Below are 24,630 nucleotides of genomic sequence, written 5' to 3'. Positions count from 1 at the left end.
ACGACAAGGAGTCTTTCCTCTACTAAAGACTAAAGAGCTACCTCTTCACCAAATACTTAAATGAGTATTAAATACAATACCAAAACGTGAACTGTTTTTATTGCTATATTAACTCACTGCACTAATTCTTCCCGAACAGCCTTTTTGCTTGATGGTATTGTGAGACCTTGACTGGGATGTGTTTTTGATGGACACTACATAGAACTTCTGTAAGTCACTCATGATCAAAAGTAAATGTGTCTAAACATTATATGTAGTCGTGACGATTAATGACACGGACCATAAAGATGTTTTCTTTAAATTTATTACCTAAAAAAAGAAAATGTCCTATCACAAGTCACACTGAAATGTATTGCTTAAGAAAAAAATATATTTAGATACTTTCTTTTGTTGTTTTTTTTTTTTAAACTTGATTATTTCCATTATATTCCACAAAAACAAAATCAGGGCACATGCCCTTTTTCACCTTCTCCCACTTTAAAAAAATGCACAAAGAAATACATAATTCACAGTTACCATTTTGGTTTTTATAAATTAATACAGTCACACATGTGCTACACCGGTCTATAGCTAGAACATTGTATTTTTGACTCTTGTTATTATCTTTAATTGTTGGCTACAAGAAAGAACAGGCAACTCAAATGATGTGAACTTCAACAAACTGTATTAGAAATGCCCCCCTCCCCGATCCAGACCCCTTCAACAGCCCAGTCTCGAGTTCATCTCAATTTTTTGTTTTTTTTTTTGTTTTGTTTTTTCATTTCACATATAGGTGAGGCACACACAGAGTATATTTCATAAAGATAAGGAAATTAAAATGCTTTTGGATGGGACATTTGTCCTTTGAAGTGTGAGGAGGAAGGAAGTGCATGTAGTAACTTGTCCTTAAAGGACACCTCCATTAGGAGTCAGGGCACTTTGTTGCTGCAGCACTACAGCTGAACCTTCCTTATTAGTAATACCATTATTATTGTTGTCGAGTTTTTTTTTCTTTACATTTAATTTGTAAATTTGTTGCTTTTTAGCTTGTTGGTGGTAGGACAGATTAGGGCTTAAAGGACTTGTAAAATCAACAAAGTATGGAGCACACTAGTGAAATGTGAAGCCATTGCCATTACTTCCAGGTAGTGCTGAATATTTGGGAATAAAAAATAATACCAATAATTCTACCAGAGCTCATGATACCATTGCTGAAGGACCTGCATTTTCCCCCTCCTTTACCAAAGGGCAATATTTAAGGCACAGAAGCCTTGACATATTAGAGCCTCCACCTTCAAGAAATGAGAGTTGCCCAAATAATTGGAGGAAATTATGTTCTGACAAAAACACACACACAAAATAGACAGCAACAACAAAAAAAAAAATCCCCAGCTAGTCCCCCAGTCCCTATGTCCGTGATAGTTAAGGCCACTTGAAAAAAAAAATAAAGAAAAAAAAAAAAAAAAGAAGAGAAAAAAAGAAAAAAGACTAGGATCCATTCAGGCAGGTAATCTCATTGCAAACTTGGTGAGTGCAACAGTGGTCTTCTTTTCACTTTTGTTTTTTTATTCTTGACTATACTTGAGTCAGTAGGGGTAGACGCTGGTCCAACATCGTTGTGGCTCCTAGGGTTTGTTGGCTATTTAGGGGCTCATTTTTTCTGGGTTGCTAAAAATGTTCATTTGCTCCAAGCTCATCGCAGTCCAGGAATGATCCATGAACACGGTGAAACAGCAAAAAGAGTCCTGCCCTGGGGTTTTGGTTTGCCACTGATATGTAACATCATTTCAAATTAGCAAAACCCAAGCAACTTTCTCTTTTTCTTCTTCTTTTTAATTAGAAATTCATTCATGCATTTTTTTTCTTTTAAGCACCTGTGTTCATACATATATAATATTTATTATTTATTTTGTTATTTTTTTGTTTTTTACAAAAAATGAGCCTAATTGACACATTTGCATGCAAAGTAAAGTCCCGTGTAGCAGCAGACCTGTGAAAGGTCTGTGGAAGGCCTAATTGGATGTTAGTGCATCTACCCGTGAGGCACTATCGAGCAGGGGAAGATGGCGGCTGTAGGCCTATTGTTCTCCTCTTTTTCCCTCTAACAAGACAGAATGAAGGGCTTAAACAAGGGTAATTTAAGTAGGCGATCACTTAAGAGCAATTTGCAAAAGGTTTTCTCAAGAGACTACCATCACATAGACAAGACAGGAGACTTCTCAAGTGGAAGGATGGGCTCAAATGCTTTGAGGATATGTTAATCATCAATTTTCTCATGAGTGCAGAGAGAAAAATAAGAGATTTTGCTGGACACTTCAGTGGTAAATGCATTAAGCAATGTAAAAGAAACTCTGGGTGTTTAGATAACTAGCCATGTCAGATTCCAACAGAACTCAATTAAATATGAAATCTGAGTGTCTTTACAATTTGTCTTTTGCTTTCGTGGTTCCCTTTTTAAACCAGTCACTACACCAAGCTGCATTTCAAAAGCTCTGTGAGGCTCAACATGCACTGTACCATTTCTTGTGTTGACCTTGTGTGTGGAAATCAAAGATATGTGCAAATAAATCCTCCTCATCCATAAGATTAGAAACCTGAATGCTATGTGGGTAATGCTACATATTTGTTTCAAAATAGTAAATTGATTAATAGTAATAAAAGCATAAACAAAAAACAAAATCATCCCCATTCAAGATCTGCTTCATGGCTCGTAAACTGTGAATGCCCCTGTGAGAAGAAAAGAAGGGAGGAAGAAAAAAAAAAAAAAAAAGAAAAAAAAAAGAGAGAAAAACGTGGGTTTTCTGGATTTGTGGTAGCTGCATTTGCCCTGGATGGATTTCCACCGCTGTGTTCTCCTTGAGAAAGGAGGGGGGAAAAAAGAAAATACCCTAAACCATTGAAGTCTGCTATGCTCCTTTCTTGCTTGTACTTCTCACGACAGTTTTTTTCAGTCCATTTTCATATTCATAGGCTGACAGGGATACATGGTAAAGGTCAGTTTAACTTCCTTTGTGAAACAAGTCTGTTTGAAGGGAAGCGTGTGATGCTTTTGGGTTTTTTCTCAGTCAACACCAGCCTTATAGTCTCACATTATTCCTGTTCCTGTACATAAAAGCTAATTCTGTCGCCGCTCCTCAGTTAAGACGTTGATTCAGGCCATGATAAACTCGGACTTCATGTCGGCCTTGACGTCAGGTTTCCATACAGAGTCGTCGAAGTCCAGGTCGAGCGAGCCTTCGCTGGACATGCTGCTGTTGCTGTTGCTGCGTCCAGCCTTGCGGTTGGGGAGCCACTGGTAGGGAGCACGGGAGTCCCTCCGAGCCTTCCGCCTTAGCCGCTTCTGCTGCATGAGCAGCTGCAACCGCTCCACCTTACAGCGTGTTGCTCGGTTCTCCGTCTGCCTCAGTCGGTCACCTACAGAGAGAAAAGAGAAGAAATTAGAGCCAGGTCCCTGCTGCATGTAGCATTACATTGCAATTTCTATTAGAACTCTTGTATGGAGTGAAACTACAAAGTGTGTACAGCACTAGATCAAAATGAACAGACGCAACCTTGAGTGATGAAGCTAATGTTCTTTAAAAAAAAAAAAAAAAAACAACAACAATAATCTGTCTATGATTGTCTCCAAGCACACACACACCTGCATTTGCTTGCAGTATCTGATCTCAGCACAAAGTGTTTAAGTGCATGGGTTTATGTCCTTTCTGACACCCTTATCACTCAACATCCAGAAGAATGTGACCTTGAGATTTCCAAGGACAAAACTGAGCTACAGCTATAGTCAAAGTCACCAGGGAAAACAACACTTTGGCTAGATGCAAACACTCAAGTTCCACCACTGTTTCTTTCACATGCAAATATATTCTATTCCTTATCAGTTCCAATCACTGGAGCCGTTCTAAATGCATTTTTCCCTTTTGATGTGACGATTGGTCAAGAAAACCCTGGAGTTTTCACTTCTACAAGTGTCAGACCACACTATACTGCTCAGCTTTAATTTCATTTATAAATATATTCAGAAGGAGGGAAAGGAAAAAGCAACCGCAATCTATTAGCTAGCTCCATTAGGATCTCTTCCAGAATTAAATAATGAAATAACAGGCTAGAATGTCAATAACCCAAAGCACAAACCATCTTTCATTGCTCCACACATACAGACACACCAGCAGCAGCAGCAGCAGCTTTTAACATGGATCGATGGCAAATTAAAAAGACCTATTGATTAAACCTTAGCTCTAGTGCAGCAATCCATCTCCAGGCGAGGACACGGCTATTGGCTTTCAATAGAAAATGCAAGCGAATGGAAATTGTAAGCGAAGTAGACCAGTCCCCCCTTCCTTTCCCTAGCCTAAGATCATTGAGCGAGTGATCACTCGCCTAGCCCCCCCCCCCCCCCCGAGTAAAGAGACACCCCCATCTGCTTTAAGAAAACAGGGGGACTATAGGGAGGCCCACATTGGGCATTATACCTCTATGGAATGGGGATGTGTTGAGGCACTCAATTCCATCTGCTTCCCCTGCCAATGTAAAAACGAAAGGAGATGTTTCTTTGTGTACTTTATTAGCCTTTCTTCTTATGGTGGGGGATATTACTAAAACTGACTTGCCTGATATAAACAACAATAGCATTTTTCATATCAGGTTGCTTTCTGACCAAAATGAGCTGTGTGCATGTACAGATCATGAGCACGGCAGCTTGTTCAGTCTGTCTGTATGCTTTGTATGTGTGTGATACATCAGCTAGTACTTCCCCAGAGTTAGAAGTTGAATTGACTCTCTCCTTCACATGTCCTCTCGAGCAGTCCCAAAGCTGCTGAATACACAAATATAGGGCAGCCACCCTCACCTTCATAGTTCTTTATGATGAGCACAGGGTATCAGAGCTGGAAAAAGCTCACATAAAATCTTCAGGTAAGCTGGTTTGCTCCGGTTAAAAAACAAAACAAAACAAAAATGCAGACGCTCATTAGGAGCTTGGAGCACAGCATGGCACTGCACACGTAATGCACTGCATATACAATGGGCTCAAAGGATATGAAGAGACCAGGCAAAGCTGTTTTTTGTTTTGTTTTGTTTCTCCTTTGTGAGAATCAGCACCATTTCCCCACATATGGCCAATGGAGCCATGGATGCCCTCCTGAACGGCAAGAACCTGGCACAAGCATGTGGCTGCTCGCTTAGGGAAATGTAAAAAGAAGCTGGACTTAACCTGCATGTTATTCTCTTGCTAACCTGCATGTTATTCTCTTGCTAACATGCCCTCTGCATGTTTGCATGCCGAAAGCAGTGGCCTGATGGGGGACTCTAGTCTCTGTTTATGGCAGTGGGGTTATTATTAGGCTGTGGCTGGGAGCCATCCTGCAGTGCTTCCTGACAAGAGTGCAAAGAGAGAGAGATGAAGCGAGAGCCTCAGGGAGAAAGGCCAGGCGTCAGGGGTGGGGGCTGGGAGTAAAAGCAGGGATACACTGAGAACAAAGGCAGGAGAGTGCAGTGAAAATGCCCACTTTCCTTCAGTGGTTTCTGCTTTTAAGGCTCCGTCCTTTACGAAGACCCCGGCATAATGCATGTACACGTACACTTGGGACTTGGGGGCAGAAATGGAATGGAGAATTTTTTTTGCCTTTAGTAATCGTGAATGAACAGAGAACGGCACTGATGAGGGAGACAAGGGGCTGAGTAAACAGAATTCCATCTCCTCCATGCTCACCCTCCCCATGCTCCCCCCTCCCCTAAGCCCATAACCCAAAGCTGTGTTGTTTCCATGCGAGATGCATGCTGCAGTGTCCTCAATCACATGCAATGCGCTCATGGCACCCAAGGGTTTGCGGCCCAAATCCTGCAGAAGCGGGGGAGGACGAGAGGACAAAACAGCACAGGCTTCATGCTGTGCAGCTGTTCAGCCCAAACACGACATATACACCTGGCCTTCCTCTCCATTCCCCAACCCCCACTTCCACCCACACTCCTCCCCCAAAACAGTGCCGCAAGAGGGGCATCCGAGGGACATAGAAAAAGAAGCAAAATGAGAACGAGTTCAAGGGGCTGGAAAATATTACAGTGTAAAAGCCGTAGAATTTCTAAACAGTGTGGCAGCATCGCTTTTCTTAACAGCAGAACAGTATTTAAAAAAAAAAACAAAAAAACACAAGAACAGACTCTGGGTTGCTTTGTGTATCCGGGAAAAGAGGTTTATGCATGAGAATGTATTGATCGCTCTATCGAGGGAGGAGGATTTAGCCCATGCCCTCATGCAGATGTAAGGGAGGAGAACAGAATGAAAATGGAAAGACAAGGCAGGGGGAGGGTGGAGAAGGAGAAAGTGAGAGACACACACACACACACACACACACACACACACACACACACACACACACACACACACACACACACACACACACACACACACACACACACACAGAGAGAGAGAGATCAGTGTAGCAACTGGCTTATTTGTGGGCATTTGGTCAGTTATGGAAGACTTGAGTGGCAGCCAGTGGTGAGCCTTGCCTAGTCAAGTAGTCCATACTACTAAGGTTGAGCATCTCCACTGGACTCGCCCCAGTAATCAGCTTAATGATCAGTGGTCATCGTTTTTTGTATTCTTAGAAGAAAAAAAAAAAGACCTGTTATCTACTATGCTATAGTTTTCATCAAGGGGATATTTATCAGCAGCTGGTGTAACTTACCAAGCTTTTCACCAATTCCAAGATGATCTGATGGCATAATCCAATATATTTTTTTTATACAATACCTACCTCTCATTTAATCCAGTGTAGTAACTGTCAATCCCCACTAGCTAGTCCTTCACTCTTGTATGACAGCAACTGCTGCATATGCAACATTAAAAAACAGTTGAAGGCACTATGGGAAAGTGTTAACTGCCCTTACATGAACTGAGAGATTGGCTAGTGTGATCAGAGAACAGAGGAATCCCAACTAGAGAACAGGCCCAATTATTTTCTGTGGATGGCAACGAAATCACTAGGATTCATACTTGATCTCACTACAGCATTCAGGAGCAAAACCAAGGCTACTCAAATGGGAATTGAAGCTTTGTTACTTGCCAAAAAATAAAAAATCCTATAGACTAGGCTCATCCACACATCCTATTAACGGCTGTACCCAGCTGTGCTCTGAAATCAGCGGGTTTCGCTGTTCCATGTTCCAGCTGCAGCATGTTCCCAGAGCACTGGGAGACTAGCCAGCTCTGCCTCAGGGTGAACACAAGCTCAGACTGGCTATACTGCAGAGGGCAGCCATTGTGATCGGCCATCTGGAGCTCTAACCAAGGGAGCAGGGAGCCCCTCCATCTTCGTCCCCTCTTGGATGTGATGCCATCAACGACCCCACAGGGAGCCGGCATCTAAAATAACTGTTATTTGCATATGGGGAGCAATAAAGGGCATTAGACAGTGGTTCTATACAACCATGCCCAACAGTCGAGCTCAGTTACAGCCTCACAGCAGCAAACAGGCAGCCTGGGGGGCTTCTTATACACTCACCATTGGCAGAGCTGCACCAGGGAACGAATTATTGAGTGGTGTGTAGGTCAGAGCTCCATAGTGACCGAGAAAGAGGCCTGGGGCACTCAATCGAGCAGAAAGAGATCTACAAAAGTGGTAAGCAGGTCTCTGGGAGAGAGAAGCCACAGCTCTGTTTAAACAAGGGGAAGGCCGAGGACAAAGAGAGCAGAGATTGTGACATTTCACGTGCTGCGGAATGTACACAGGAGCCGGCAGCATTTGCTTTTGGGTGGACTAAAGGAGTGATTTGAGGAATTTGAGTGGTCCCCGCCCTAGTTTCCCTCTCTTTTGCACTCTCTCACTCTTTCTCTGAAGTGCAACTCCACCCAGTATTCCCGAACCCAAACTAAACTAACCTGAGCTGACAGATAGGGAGGGGAGAAGAAAGCATTCCTCCCCCAGCACCCTGCACTCTCTACCCAGTTTCAGACCCAATCTGATCCCCTTTTAATCCCTCTGTTGAACTGAGTGGCCAAGGAATATAGGGGCTAAATTCTTGTGTTAATCTTCTAGCTTTCACTACACTCTTTGTCTTTTGTCCTTTTACTCTGTTTATTTCTTCAGTTGTTATTTGTTTCTATTTTCTTTTCCTTCCTCCATTAAATGTGTTACTTGAATAGGACTGTTCGGTTGAGCTATTTAGACACACTGGCAAAATAGAATAGCAGGCCTATGCTGGGCTGGGAGCACAGAGACCCCACTGAGCTCAGGGAACCCACTCTGCTTCCAACCGAAAAGCCCTATCCATGGGTAACCTTCCCCTCCTGGGGTTCAGTATCTAGTTTAACCCCCATTGATGACCCCTTCACGCCGAGCATACGCAGTCAAAGATCGAATCTAGGCTCAAGGGATCTTTATTGACACACAGACTAAAGAAGTGGAAGCCTCATGGAGACAGCACAATTATGTGACATTTCCAGGCACAGGATTTACCCAGAAGCCATGGAACAAACTGAGGTGTGTGTCTCCCAGGCAATTCTATAAGCTTAGTAGAAGCACATGTCTGTGTAGACCCTAAAGGTTGTAAAGCATGTTGGTCAAGAGGTGCTAAAAAAGTTCACCTGCTTCCTTCACCTCCCAAAATCAGACAAGGATAACAGAAGTGAACAAAGACAGTGGGCAGCCCTGTCCTGAAGCATAGAGGAAGTGCCAATTAGTTGGTATGCATTCGTTGCCCGGATATAAACGATTTTTATGAATGGGCTCTTGGTACATTTCCCCCCTCCTGCAGACCTCTGAATACAATGAGCATTTTCTCAGAGCTCATGTGTCTTGTATAAATCTCTCTATTTAAAGGCCAAAAGAAAAATAAGGCGTCATTGAGGAGGCCTGGCTCGCAGCGCCTGGATGGTTTTTACAGATGGAGCCCAAGTGCTGGCCTGCCAGAGTGGAAACAGTAGGAAGGCCCATTGACTGGAAATGTGGGAGTGGAACAAAGAAAGGCTGATGATGGAAGTAGGGGGTGAGTGCACAGAGCACACACAGATAATCTATGCATTATCTTAGAGGAAAGGAAGACTCAAAACCCCATCTAAAGAATTTTTTTTTTTTTTTGCAAAATCACAGTAATTCTCAGATAATAGTATTCATTCTTCAGAGTTAATAAAAAGGGCTGGCATTAACAGACTACTGCTTCATCCAAAAGCTCAGCTCGTTCTTTCTACCTGCCACACGCCTGTGAAACCTATCTTAGCTAACCATCTCCTGCACCCACCCTCCCCCAATCATTCTCTCCTAGAGGAAAGCTGACACCATCAGCACACAGAGACAAAGCCAGACGTGCTGCTACTGCCAGAATGCAACCACTGATGCCTGACAGAACAAGCCTGCTGAGAAAGGCAGTGGAATCCCTAGACAGCACAGTCTTTTCACCTCACTCTACTCCTTTACTTCTTTATTGTCTACAGTACCACCAACACTATCTTTCAGTATCACACCATTTCATTACACTGAAACAGTGCCACACTCCAATTCTCTTCAGCAGATTCCAAGTGTCATCCTGCTTTTCTTTTTTAAGAAGGAACATATACTATGTTAAGGTGCTGTTACTCACCAGGAGGTTTGCACATTCGAACCTGGCTTTGGCACTGCACCAGTGGGTGGAGAGGTGCCTGGCTCACAGACGGCACAGAGGTAGCTTTGGAGGAGAGGCTGGCGAGCTCGGCAGCGGCTGGGGGTGAAGGCGGTGGCGAGGGTGCCGGAGATGTCGCACCACCACACTGTGTCTGATAGCGGAGCTGTGTGAGAGAGGCGGGCATGCCCTGGTAGTGGCGTGTGGCGCTCAGGAGGTCATTCAAGATCTGCAAAATGGTGCTGATGTCACGCCGCGGCCGTCCGCTGCTGTCCTGACAGTTTGGATGCAAAGTGCCTACAGGGGCAGGAGGAAAGTAGATGGTTAAATGCCTAAATGAAAAAAAAATATAGTAGAAAGATACGGCAATTTACTCTGCGGTAACTGTTGTGAATACCTGAAAACGTCCCAGAGAAGACTCCAGGAGCATGGTTGACAAAGCTTTCGATGATAGCACCTGGTTTACGAGAACGTGACGGTGCATTGCAGTTGCCTGTTGCCTTTGTGGTGCAATTTGCCTACAGAGTACATGGATAAATGGTAAAAGGTCTGCAGGGATGTTAATTTAATGATTCATTTTTGGATTTGGATGGATTGACTCTTACCTCTGGACAAGGGCCAGCAGGGCTAGAGCTGCTGGCGGTGCTCTGACAAGCCGACAGCGGCTGCTGGGAACGGAAGATCCCTTCGGGGAGATGTGAGGAGCGGGTAGGGGTACTGCAGTGCCTGGACGTTGAGGTGGGATACATAGGGGGCATAGAGTGGCCAGAAGGAGTAGAGGGAAAAGGTGTAGGGCTCACAGGGCTGGGTGGAAGCGTTGTATGTGGATGGTGTGGGTTTGTGTGTTGGTGTTGGTTGTGAGAAACCCTGTTCTGGGTGCCAGTGATTGTTGCAGCGCCTGCTGAATGTCCTGTTGTACCATCAGCGCTACTACGTGTGATGAGATGCCGGTGCTGCGACTGCTGGTTGCCCGAGTGCTGTGCTGCCAACTGCAGCTGGACAAACATCATGTGATCGCCCACGCGCAGGGCCAGGGTCAGAGGAGAGCGGCCAGACAGGAAGTCACTGACCTATAAGCAGGAAACGGGGGGCGTAGAGAAAAGGGAGGATTTAGGAAGGTCCCCATGCACAGACACTCAGGTCAAGTGATTTTGGCAAAAAGTCTCAATGAATGCAAAATTGTGCACATTGTTTTAGGCAATAAAGTGCAATTATGTTGAAGTGCATGCACACTGACACACACAAATACTCCCTCATTGCTGAACTGACCATTCAGTACACCCACAAAGGACCAAATTCTGTCTGGCCTTGGGCCTTGAAAACCCACCACAGAAACAGGATGCAGACCCACTTGCCTAGCAGCCACATAATGGGCAATTGTTTGAGGGCTCAGAGTGGAAGTGGAAACCTTGCCCATTTTAGGAGTGCCCAGAAAGGAAAACGGAGCCAAGCCTGGGGGCTTTGACCCCTACAAATCTGGAAGAGAAATACACTGGGCTTGTCTGGACTTGGCTCTTTATGCATACTCCTAACTTCCTCTCATCTCATCTTAGCCCTTGAAATGCCTCTGTAACAGTTGCTACTTATTGGATAAGTACAAGGTTTTTTCGCCCCTAAAGACTTTCTTTTTCCTAATTAATTGGATTCAGATTAATTATTTTGAGTAAACCCTCAAATCTTGCTATTAAAAGTAATGTACAATTTTATTTTATTTTTTAACATCAAAAGAAAAGAACCCAGTTTGCAGGTGTAAAGAAACTACAACTTTGCCGTATAAAAACAGTTTGTAGACCTGCTGTTAACCTTCATTTTCACTGGGGTCTTCCCACCATCATGTTCCTCCCTCACCTATTTTGTGGTACTACTTTTTTTCCCCAGCAACAATACACACCTGACAGCTCAATGAGCCTTTTCTGGACCTTTCCAAACCTAAGCATTGTGACAGAATGCCTCTCATTGCATCTTCATCATTGCCTACAATTGTGGATCTGCAATATCTGATTATATCTGCACAATTACTTTATTACTTGAAATGAATAATATTTTGCACATTAATATGTTTAGCTTTGAAGTTTGAGATCTGAGGGAAACTCCATGCAAAGGTCACTAATGAGTCACCCCAGGTGGTGGGCAGGGAGGACCCGTGCACTGATTGACAGCTGTCAGGCAAACACTGATGGTAATTTGCATCAACCTACACAGCTCAGGCACTTGAAAGAAGTCCCTGCAAAAGCTGTATGAGTAACCTATTATGTGGTGAGAGGCACAGGGCCTGCACTTCAACCGTGTGGCTACATCACGGAGGCTGTGGTGTGAAACCCACTAGGCGCTGCATGTTTTGGGACTGTTAATCAGCAAGTTGGACTGCCAGACCCCACATTACCCCTACAGATCGGTCCCCACTGAGCCAAAGAGTCTCACTGACTCATACACCATCCATCTATGCTACCCACATAATAAGAGAGTGCACAAACATTGAGCAACCAGAAAAAGTGGTCCTAGGAAACGAGGACAAGCTGCAGATGGCAGAGAGATTTAGCTGGACTCAAGCAGCCTGTGAATACCTTACCTACCACGTGCTTACATTTTACAACAACACATCTTTCTCTTACAACGACATAACTTTGCAGCGATTTTTTTTTACTGTTATCTTGTACCCTGATATTAAAACTGTTAAAGACCACAGATGTTTTCCACATGAAGGGTAAGCACCAAGGGATGGAAAAAGGAAGTAAAAGATATTAGTAGTCCATTATGGACAGTGTGCAATAGCCATCTCAAAATTATCTTAGTCAGCTACCAGACAAAAAAAAAAAAAAAAAGATGAACACACATGATCCGTGGCTAGAAATACAGAATGTCTTTTCAGTTAGAAAGGTTAGAAAAAACAGCTTTGTTTTCATAGGTGTAATGTGTGCTGGCCTGCAGGTTAGAACACCTGAAAACGGTTTTCAAACGTGACTAGACGTTTCTGTTCAAATATGCCTCTGTGTTTTAAAGGCCATTAACTTTTGAGTTTGTGATCAGATTTCTGATCAGGCTGTGATGGCGTATTCTCAAATGTCTGAAGTCGCTTGACCTTCAAATTGAGCACCAATCTTGCTTCTTCTGCCCTCCCCCATCTTTTGTTTTTTCAGAAGGCCAGGTTAATACAAGGTTGGACTGTGATCTGGTTGCAATGAAGTACATCCAATAATCAAGTACTTGCATGAAACATAGTTTAAGAGGTTCATCATCTTTTTTTTTTTTTTTTTTTTTTAAACCAGTCATCACTTGTCTGCTTTGTTTGGTTTCAGTGGCATTTTGCACTGCATTTGGGCCGCTGTTGCTATGCACTGAAGGGGGAGCAAAGGACAGAAAAAGAAAAGATGCAAGTGGCCTGGATGGGGGAGAGACACTGGGTTGAGAGAGTGGGGGCTGGGTGGCAACAGAGTTGAGAAGCTGTTCAGCACTGATGAAATATTCAGTGATATCCAGCCTAGGACTCTTCGTTCTCCCCCTTCCTCGAATTCAGAAGTTGGCAGTGTTAAGTATCAGGGTCATTTCTCATACAGCGCACACCCCAAACACTAGAGGATAAATATAAAACAAAGGTTTCATTTTCCACAGTATAGGGATGTCCATATATGGTGAAACGGGTTACATCACAAAGTTGTTGCATCCTGTCATAGGACTAGGTCAGTGCAGAAAGAACAAAAACTCTAAGCACAGACGGGCAGGTTTTGATTGCTACAGAGTTCTATTCATACACAAACAGACCCAGTGGGTCAGAATGAAATAACAAGACCCTGTAAAGCAATCGATAGCTTGCATTCTCAAAATCCTGGAAAAAAAAGCCACGCTTAAACGGTCTGACTGAGGGGATGCTGACCTGCTCAAGGTCTCACTTGGGGGTTGGGGGAAGGAGGGTTGTTGGTGGTGGTGTTATGGTTTGTATTTGGGTCAGACCAGGGGGTGACAGCTAGATTTGATCAGCTAAATGATTACAAAATCCAGAGTGGCATGCCTGATGGGCTGCCTGCTAAAGCTTCTGTCATCTCCCATCGTTTCTATATCTCATCTGAAGCCAACAATCAAATCGCTTTGAGGTTTTTCCAAGGGCTACAAAGGAGCAATCCACTCAGACTTTGCTCTGTGCTCCTGCTGCGTCCTCTCTTTCCCTCTATCTCCCTCCCCCATGTTCTGCCTTCTGATCAGAAATATGCACTGTGAAGTCTCAACACCTTCTGAGTCAGATGGAATTGGCTAAAGATGGGTGAGAGACACTGCTCTAAGAGACTTTAATTTGACATATCCATAATAGTGAGGCACAGCTGTATTTCATAGCACAAATTTTCCCATCTAGATGACAAGCTTATTTTGATTATGCAGCCAGAATAAAATGTTGTATGTTTCAATTCAAGGAATTGCATCATTACAAAAAAAAGGGAGATGAAGTCTGTCAAATTCTTTGAATTGAAGCATGGTGTCATCCTATATACTACACAATGTAAATGTTGACATTTATGATGAAGTTTGTGTAATTGTAATTTTTATCACCATACAGTCCAGAAGGACTGTGTTGCAAGAAGCCTTTGTGTCCACCTCCCTATTTTTATCTCCAGCCAACATGCAGTGTTGTGAGTCACCGCTGTCCTTCCTGGTAATTTCATATGAACTCCGCTAGGACACAAGTGACGGGTTTCAAAAAGCCATTTCTCAGTACATGCTTATCTGTCTCTTCTGACCCTTCTCCCGTCTTAGCACGGGGGAGAGGGCTGTGGGTGGGAATGACGGGAATGGTGACAGAGAGAGTGACTCTCCCTATATTGTTAAATCTGTCCGCTTTCAGACACAATGGCAAACGCTCTGGCTTGTTCTGGATCTGCTCTGAAGATGGACAGTGGGTGTTGCCAATGCTGCTGGTTATGACGAAAAAACTTCTCTGAAAATAACACTGAGATGGACAGGATGTGCTGATATTAGAGGAACAATCTGCACTGTTGTGCGCAAAAGAGCGAAAGACATTGCCACATTCACGGGCAGGCTAGTAAAGAGACTCACAAATAGGGGACCAGCTTGAGGGAATAAGACACTGGTAGGCTGGCGGCGATAGTCGGTGTTCCCGGTGTTACGTGGTGTTTGGCTGTACACCGATTACATCACTAGTCCACCACGGCGTCAGATTTCATTTATCACATGGTGAGAGTGAGGCGAGCTGACTGACAAGATGATAGCGGATTTGGTTTCAAAAGTGCCATGTTTAATATAAGAGAGTTTTGGAAGTTAGTAATTTGAAAGCGAAAGTGAAATGCGTAGGGCTGCATCCCCACCCCCATGATACCAGTATTACCGGTGTTGTCACTTGTCGATTAGCCGGTGGGAAAATTTGCTAACCACCCCACCCCTTGACACTGGTCATTATTCCAGCAGAGTGTCAGTGATACCTAAAGTCAACCACATTAAAACATTTTTGTGCTTTCAGATCTCTTGAGAAAACCGTTTTTATCTTCTGGTATCCGTAGATCGACTGTATGGTTATATTAAGTAAAAAACGTGCACAGGGAAAGATGAAAAGTGCTGGTTTGAATGAATGAAAATGATGTGCTACATGTTTCAGTCTCAGATTTCCTTTTCCTTCTATTTAACGATGGTGAGCAGGGAGAAAACCTCAAGATGTCAATGAGACATGAAAAACCAACACAGCCTCAAATTACAGGGCTGGAGTAACAAGGGAGAAGTACTATTCCAATAACTGGAAGTCTCCCTTTTTCATGAAGCATATTCTATCTGATCACATGGAATGCAAATATAGATCATTCTCAAGAAGCTGCCTTAATGCTCTGTGGCTGAAGACACTGAAATCCTGACACTGCTGTAAGGCATCCTTGCCTACTGTATCTCGGAGCACATTTCCAAGCACATAACCTGATCTGATTTCACATACACACAAATCAACCATATAATTGGGTGGGTGGGTTTGACCCAGGGCTGCATCGTGAAATTGAATGCTGCTCAGGACTGAAATTAGGTGTCCAAATGTGTTCTAGGCAGAGCATGTATTTTCTTCCAAATGCTATTTGCACCAGCTGCTTATAGTCATGCAGTCATAAAAAGTGAAGGCAACCACTATATTTTGCAGAAATGCCAGACCTCTATAAAAATAAGCACCTCTGTGCAACTTTACCATTAAAATATATATAACCACAAGGTTTGTGCCTCTTTATTGAAGAAACTATGGGTTGGAGCACAGCTGCTTTCATGGCCATGCCTCTCTTTAGGAAACAGACGTAGTTGCTGTGAGAAGGCGTGCAGCTTGAGAAGAATGATGCACTCTGTAGTCAAACCCCAACACACACCACCTCATTCCCCCTTTCACAGATAAACTTGCTGTTCTAACGTCACTATCGGCTCTCCCTTTCTGTTAAAGCCAGGATCTCCAGAGAAAATATTAAGAACCTGCTGGAGACAGACTGTATTTATCAACAACACTGCACGTGATACCAAGCTGGCAGTCATTTGTTCAATACTATGATGTACAGGCTGTCTATACGATACAGTCCTATACAACCCTAAACTGCATGAATGAAAAATATCGTATGTAGAAATAATAAAAGAATAATGCCTACAAATGCTAATTTCTTACGTAGCAACTTGACTAAGCATGTGGCTGTTGAAGAGGACCAGGTCTTTACGTAGAGCCTGCCTGGGCTTGCCTTAGCTCTGCCATGTTGCCAGGAAACTAAAGGGTGTTTCTTAAAATATGCATACTAAGCATGTGGAGGTCGCAAAGTTAACTGCTTATGATAACGTCCTTTGGATCCTGTGCTTCAGGCCTAGCTTTGTGACTCATGCCAGATACGAAGGCTCAAAATACTCCCAAGCACACCCATTTAGGATTGCACATACATAACCAACAACCGCATATAGGACACATGTGTAATGCTTACCTGGGTTTCGGTCAGACTCTCCAAGGCCTGCATGACTGACTGCTCGGGTCTTGATGCTTGAGACTTAAAAGAAACACAAGTGGGAGTCATTCATTGTAAGTGCACTCAATTGTGCAAAATTAAATTGGTGTGAAAATGCCTAGCACTCGTTTACCATTAGACCCGCTTCGACTGTCGGCACAAGAGTTAACTTGCTCCCGTCTGTAATGCCCAAGTCATGAAGCTTCCCTGAACTCAGGCGCCTGGAAAGTACATAAACTCACATTAGCTTGCTTATTTTACTGGCAATTGAATAACATGAAAACAAAATGACCCTGCCTCCGTTTTATTAATTTCTTTTATATCGTTTATGCTATTACAGGACAATGACACATCTGATGTAATGTGAGACAGACAGATAACACTATCAAACTACGACTGTAAGCTTATCAGCAAGTTAGTCATTCAAATATATTCATGTCCCTGCCAGGTAGTTTGTCGCCATGCTTTATGGCGACAAAAGTAAAAGAACACCATCTTTGCAAAGTTATATATAGACGTATGACCAGGTTTGAAAGTACAGCTTGGTCATGGGTGATACTTTAACCACAAAGCCTAACTGATCTAATACAGCGTCTATCATAACGCAATGCAGAAGGGCAACCCCACACAGCTAATGCACTCATTCATACGTGTGCTAGGGCTAAATGTTGCCTCTTGCTGAGCAAAAGGGACACAGGACTTTGCCCAGAGGCACCTAAGCCATGTTGAAGCCAATAAACTGGGCCTTGGTTTTAAATAATGACGTAATTTGATGGCAATTGCCCATGGAGACTGTTAAATTGGCCCAATTCAAGGTGAAAACAATGCAACTGTTAGGAGTCATTTGCAAGTGACAAAGAGGCTCTCTTTCTTTCCCCTCCCAATTCTACCACCTTTGTGTTATTGTTAGGCAATCCCAGAAACTCGACAAATTAACATCACCCCCTTTTTAACATTATGGACGAATATTCTACCACATTATGAGGCTCTGTAGGACGCCTGTATTGTCTTGCTTGCACTTTAAAACAACTAAAATGACATGCACAAGGCTGTTAAGGAGATAAGGCAACAATTCTATAACGTCTAGTAATGCAAGAAAGGTCACGTTATATGCTCATCCAGTACTAATCTGAGGGAATGCAAACATTGAGACATTTGTCACGAAAGTCAGCACCTCTAGATGAAGGTAATGCACAAACTACAAAAACACAATAATAACGTGAAGAATCCAAGTCTGACTGGCACAAGAGGCATAATCATGACCAACAAGCTACACGACTCTGGTGCAGCTGCATGCAAAAATCGCAGCTGACCTATTGACCTCTTGCACAAACCAGATTAAACATGGCTATTATTACTATTATTGTTAGAAAGAAGCAGCGATACTCACGTCTCTTTGTGCAGAAGCGCAAGTCTCTCTTTGGGCACCTTGAGCCTCTGAGACAGCCTCCTTTTGAGCCCTTCCACGGTCTCCTCGGCGGGGAGGCAGAGCTCGAAGCGCGTGCCCGTAGTGGAGTGGATGTGCAGGTTCATCGGGGGCGCGCTCGGCTGCGGGTCCATTCGAGAGCCTGCGACGCGTGCAGAACAGAAAGCGGTCAGTCGGTTTCGTTGAGTTTTTCCACAGGATGAAAACGCTGTCTTGCCTTGTTTTTGTTTAGTCCCGATACGAGCCAAGTGGCAATATATTCCCAGAAAGGCGTTGGGACGCGGACGGAAAAGAAACCGGTTAATTCCTATGTGAGGTCTGCGCGAGGATATCCGGAGCTTTAAAGAGGGCACGCGGAGGGGATTTAAACGGTTAGGCTACCCATGCACAACAAACAAATCCCTTCAAACACAACGCGCACTTGTTTACTCCGCTTCTGCGTCGCTTTGGATAAACAGTGCGGGTAGTTTTAGTTTTCTGTAGACGAAAAACCGTAAAATTACTCTCTACGCTCGCAGCTCGCTCCTCGCATTTAACGGAGCGTCGCTTTACTGCGCCGTGCTGCTCTGCGCTGTACCGCCGTGCTACGATTACACCTACCTATCACAGGCGGTCCCAACGAAAGACGTCATAGAGCTCAACCAATCGCGACGAGACTTTAACACCCACGTGTCTAGCACACCCCACCCCCTTTCTCTGCCCAACGACTTTTTTTTCCTCATTGAGGAAGAATCCTGGCTAAGTGGGCGAGGCTTAATCGCCTTAGCAACGCTAGAGTTTCCGCCCACTCCGCAATTCTAAAGCCATTCATAACAGTTAAACTGCTGCAAAAACAAAAAGAAACCCAGCACAAACTTGTTTCGGTGCTATTCATAACCATTTAGGTGAATATCGTGCCAAAATACATGCAGCCCACCCTACTGCTAATTACTTGTAACAGGTTAACTGAGTAGTTTCAGTTAGCATGCTAATATCGCCCGTCTGTAGATACAATATAGAATAAACCAGTAATAAGAGACAGCGTTTGTCCGTGTCCAATAATTCTGCCACAAATATCGCAACAATTATTTATTTTAAGGAAATACGCCCTTTTCTAAAGGTCTCAGTGTTATAGATTAAAAGGGGCGCAAATGACTGACGTCACTAATCATATCTAGGGTTTGTTCACTTTATAGGCAAACCACGAATGACGTCACTGATCAAGTCTAACCTCTCAAAAATGCGATATTACTTTCACGGGGAGCCAGGAAATGAGAGAGAATGTTGCTTTATTTCTTTGATTTTATTTTAGAGACAATAAGTGACATATCCAAAAACACTCCAACCCTATTAATTCGACGTTTTAGAGATGTTCTGCTACAACAGACGTTCCCCATCTATCAAATGACTACATAGATATAGGTGCAGACTGCTCTGCTGGAGCATTCCTGTAGTGTCTGAGCTTCTACGAAACTAAAATAGATACTCGATCGCCTACCAGTGGTGAGCGCAGGCATAAATAATTCAGCTTTCAATCCCAAATGCCTTTCTATTGAACATTCAGTACACTACAAATGCAGTAGAATGCAGTATTTGATACTCTATACAGTGGAATATAAAGTCATTTGGACTTTAGCCATGGTCTCTCTCTCTCTCTCTCTCTCTCTCTCTCTCTCTCTCTCTCTCTCTCTCTCTCACACACACACACACACACACACACACACACACACACACACACACTATACTAAATATAAACTGATGTCAGAGATTACTGCGTCTATTCACTAAGCTCGGATACATAATATGAACAGGAAACTACACGCAGGTTTACTATGCTTCGTCATATTTAAATGAGAGTGTTTACGAGACAGATGTCGCTATGTAGATTGGCGAGATAAGAACATAACACACTCAGAGATAAAGGTACCAAACTATACTGTACTGTAGGTTATTCAAGGGTTTTGAACCATTATTGACTAGGTTATCTTTTACCTTAGAAGGCGCATGACTATCTTTAAGCTACATCAGTGCTGCTTAAAGGTGCCATACTCACATTTTCTTCCTAAAGGTACAAAGGACCCAAAGACACTCCAGCGACAAGGAAGAGTACAGTTAAATTCTAATTATAGAAATGTTGGTGTGGGTTTATTATTATTATTATTATTATTATTATTATTATTATTATTAAGGAACACTGATGTATCTTGAATGTAATCCACGTGCATTTCCTTAGGTAAATGATACACAATAAATGTCCCGAACCCTTGATGTATACTTGCTGGTACCAACCCAACGACGGGGAAAAGTACAGTTTGGTACCAGTTCAGGAAAACTCAAGCCTAGATGATCCTAATCTACGACCTTCATGGCACTAACATCACCAGAACATTTTATTAGGATAAATCCCATCCCATTTCTCTTCCAAACAAAATCATCCTGCAAAAAAAAAAAAGAAAAAAAGATTGAGATCATCCCGATAGCCTCTTGCATTCGGGGTTTTCACCACCACATCGGTTTCAGCCGGGTAAATATAACACTAGAGTCCAGATGCGCGTCCAGCTGTGAGACGGACATTTAAACTTACCGATTATAGTGGCGAAAACCTCAAAGCTCCGCGATTCCTGAAGGTCCCCCGGTTTCGGCATGTATTGAGTAGGATCTGTGTTGTAATGTATACTAATCCACGATCTTATATCCTTTTAATATAACCACATTTATATATCCAAAAACCTGCGTGATCTTATAATTCAACACCTATGAGCTGTTTGTGAGCAGTTATAGTCCTCTGAAAGGAGTACCAGTAGACGCCGGTATTCCGGTCCTGTTCCTACGTGACTGCTTTGCTTAGTCTATTTATAAGGTCCTGCGTTGAGGGAAGACCGATCACTACACAACCCACCCAGTTTTTCTTAATCCCACCTGTATTCCGATAAACCACGCCTCTGATAGGCGAATGGTTTTAAAGCATGGGGCGGAGTTTTTTGGAATATGGGTGGGTGAAAACAACGCTACTACAGTGGGTGGAGAGGAACATGCAATTGCTGCAATGTCAACGTATGTTTTAAGGTAGACCCCTTAAAGTGTGTAGTAAGAAATAAACATATATTTATGACCGTATATGAAGAACTACGATACTTTTTTTTATAATATCATTCCTGTACTGTCTAATATAAGCACACGTGTCTTATTGTTTTGGAAATCAGAAACTACTAAATAGCGCTGCCTTAAGAGGAAGCCTATTAAGCAAGGAAGGAGTTACCGGTAATGACGACATATTGTGAAAAAAAAAAATCCAAGCAACCAGTGAGGCAAAACATATTGCCTGGATACGCGAGAACACAAAGACAAAACAGCGGCTCATCTTTGTTTATTATTGTGTGTGCGCATTATACATCTTATAAATATATACCAAATGATCATTTAAAGATGAATTTTAGTAGAACTTCAGTAATGTCCTTGCCAACGGACACAAATTCCCAGACATTACAAAATAAGAACGTGTCGTTAAACGTCACACCACGTTTTTGGGCGTCATCGCCATTTTAAGAGAATTACAACAGTTTTCTGTTACGTCCGTTATATTCAACACGTCGCTATTCTAGATTTCTGTATAATTTTTTTTAGAGTCAAAGCAAATATTAGTTATTCCTTATCATTAAGTAAAATAGGCTCCATTTCAGGCTGTACAAGACTATACAAATAACTTTTTTTTTTTATCAGCCAGTTTATCAGGTACCTTATAGCTTATTATCAGGTGCCTCTCACATGTAATTAGGTGAACATAATATATTATTATTATTATTATTATTATTATTATTATTATTACACACCCATGTGTTCTTAAGCATAGGCTCCTTAATAATCTTTTAGGTAAATTTGGGTGTCTGGTTTTGGTGTATTGGAAACTATACAGGCTGCTTTGCACCTCTTATACAACACACCTGTACACACATGTACAATGTGTACATAAACATTACTTTCAAAGTCCTGATGCACACTGATGTCTCCACCAGATGCCCTGTGGGAAGGGGGGGGGGGGCTCCACACAGATTAGTGCACCTCCTATTCATTTTGCACACACTCTTCAGTCTAAATAATGCACTTTTATTTGGTTACATCCATAATACTTGTTTTATTTTATTAAACGCAATTCCGTTTTAACCTTGCCGAATAGATGTGATAAGGTATTCAAATGATAAACATATTCAAGCGGTACGTTTCAAACCTGTGAACTTTGCTTTTCTTTGAAACGTGTAGGCCGTGCATGGGCGTACGTTCACATGTGGGGGAACAGCATTCCTATCTATCAAAGTAATTCTTCCAGCCTGCTTCAAGTCAAAGAAATTTGACAGCCCACATATCTGTCAGCCCACCACTGTTTTTTTTTTGTTTTTTTTCATGATATTTCCTTGAATTATAAACAATCGTATAAGGGAACATCTGCATCAAGCCAAGGATTGTGGTTTACAAGCTCCTGAATAGGAGGTTAATACATAAGGCTGATGAATGGTGTTGGAATGTAGCCTTTATACAGATTTTTTTCTTTCTGGAACCAGTGTTGAATGTATATCAGACTAGAAAAAGGTAATGATGGGGATTAAATACAGACCAATGCAATACTGAAGTTAAATTAGAAACAGATTTAAAATGCAGAGTAATTGTGAGTCAAAGTTATAAATCAGTATATTTTTGTGCTTGCTGTGGCTGAAAGTGTAATGCTTTGTCATTGTACCAGCTGACTTCACAAACACAAAAGACTTTTAAATTGCTAAAACACTCATTACTGATATTTGCCGGTTTCACCAATTTTTTCCCAGACTTTTGGGACAATAGACAATAAAAATAACTTTTTATGTCATTACAGCACTGCTGCCTTACTGGAAATCCTAATACAAGGCTCTTTTTCAGTTTAGAAATACTGGTTAGTCTGCAGTATTTGCTCTCGAGATGCACTCGTTATCCGCCACCCACTCACCTGCCCACACACATTTACCCACACACACACACACACTTCCTTGCTAATCCTGGGTCACCTTGTATTACGACCATCCTACGTTCGGCTAATTTAATCAGAATGTGAGCTACACAGAGCGGCTGTGTCCAAGAGGCCCTGCGCCACCCTGACATTTCACTGATGCCCTCTTCTCAGCATGCACCAAATTGATCACTGTAATGGACAGTCCACTCAGACACTTAAAATAGCGATATGCACTGGACCATGATAGCTGCTTCTTGAGTAAGCAACCTGCAGGAGTGGAGTTATAAATTATTTTCATGTCTGCATAGCAAGAGGATTTGATGTACGAGCTACTCTGGCCTACAGCCAGCAGCACTGTTCGATAACCTCTGACCTATTATCTGCACATACAGGCTATTGTAAACCTTTAACAAAGTCAATCCAAGTGGTAATACAGTCAGACTGGCAGTTTAAATACATGTTCATGTTGCTTTTGTATTACTGTATAATGAGAGTAGAAGTTGTCTTGTGCTTCCTTTTTTAAAGGCCGTTTTGACACTTGACTCAAAAACTGGGGTCTGTATTCATGATGGATTCTGGGCACATATATGAATTCCTTCTGAACTGTGACTTAATTGTGTAATTTTACGCATCATTTTTGTACCATGTGTATTCATTCATTCATTCATCTTCAGTAACCACTTTATCTTGGTTACAGCTGTGGTGGATCTAGAGCTTTCCCAGGAACACTGAGTGCAATGAGGGAATACACCCTGTATAGGTTGCCAGTTCAGCACAGGGAGAGATACACGCACACACACACACACACACACACACACACACACACACACACACACACACACACACACACACACACACACACACACACACACACACACTCACACACACACACGTAGGGGCAGTTAAATCCTCCTACTGGCATGTTTTTGGGAAGTGGGAAGAAACCCAGAGACCCTGGAACTGTGAGGCAGTTCTAATTTTTGCGAAATGTAAATCAATAGGTTTGATTCTGTAATTTGACTTAATATTTATTTAATTGAATGATTACAAAAAAAATCAAAAACCAAAATTGCTAGCTTATACAGAAATATACAGAGTCACCTGCATTTAAAAGCCTTCTTAATTCCATATTTCTAGAGATTTCTTTTCTGCTGTAGACCACATGTCTTTTACCCACCATTGTGAAACTTGAAACAGTATCGCGATACTCGATCGTTTCACACATAGTGTAACCCTGCACCCAAGTTCACGTAAAAGTACACTTCAAGTGACCCCCAGGTGGACTAGAGATCAGTTTTCAGGACTGTGCCTGTGTTCAGAAACAGGCATCACACTTGGCCACATAGGTGTGAAAAAGCCCTTAATGTTAACGCCTACACTACAACAAATTCCTGTTGCTGAAGCACAAGGCAATAAAGATGATTTATAAAGAGGATAAAAGATAGAAAAGCTTGTATTAACCTGATGGGTAGAGTAATATCTAAATAGTGGTTAAGTAGTGTTGATGATTTTACACTATCACTCTGTAACTAGGATCTAGGATCTCAAAGAAACAATTATTCTACATGTAAACTTTTTTTACTGTAAACTTGCTCTTAAGTTTGTTTCTGATAAAATGGTGCTGGGGTGTAGGGGGCATGGTGGCTTAGTGGTTGCTTCACACCTCTGGGGTTAGGGGTTCAAATTAGGGCTGGGTATTGTGACCAATTTGGCTATTCGATTCG

General features: G+C 42.6%; 1 protein-coding gene across 1 annotated transcript; it reads right to left on the bottom strand.

The window, feature by feature from the left end:
* Positions 1-288: 288 nt before the first annotated feature.
* midn (midnolin) lies at positions 289-20,771 on the bottom strand. Its single transcript, XM_017478178.3, has 8 exons — positions 20,513-20,771; positions 17,914-18,091; positions 16,657-16,744; positions 16,503-16,565; positions 10,179-10,643; positions 9,971-10,091; positions 9,556-9,870; positions 289-3,393 (listed from the first exon to the last, which is right to left on the bottom strand). The coding sequence occupies exons 1-8, from the start codon at positions 20,571-20,573 to the stop codon at positions 3,131-3,133; spliced, it is 1,554 nt and encodes a 517-aa protein (XP_017333667.1). The 5' UTR covers positions 20,574-20,771; the 3' UTR covers positions 289-3,130.
* Between the last annotated feature and the right edge of the window lie 3,859 nt (positions 20,772-24,630).

The sequence above is a fragment of the Ictalurus punctatus genome, chromosome 10, assembly GCF_001660625.3.
Source record: "Ictalurus punctatus breed USDA103 chromosome 10, Coco_2.0, whole genome shotgun sequence".
Classification (NCBI taxonomy): domain Eukaryota; kingdom Metazoa; phylum Chordata; class Actinopteri; order Siluriformes; family Ictaluridae; genus Ictalurus; species Ictalurus punctatus.
Note: the sequence above shows the minus strand (reverse complement) of the source record. Positions and strands in the feature narration are given on the sequence as shown.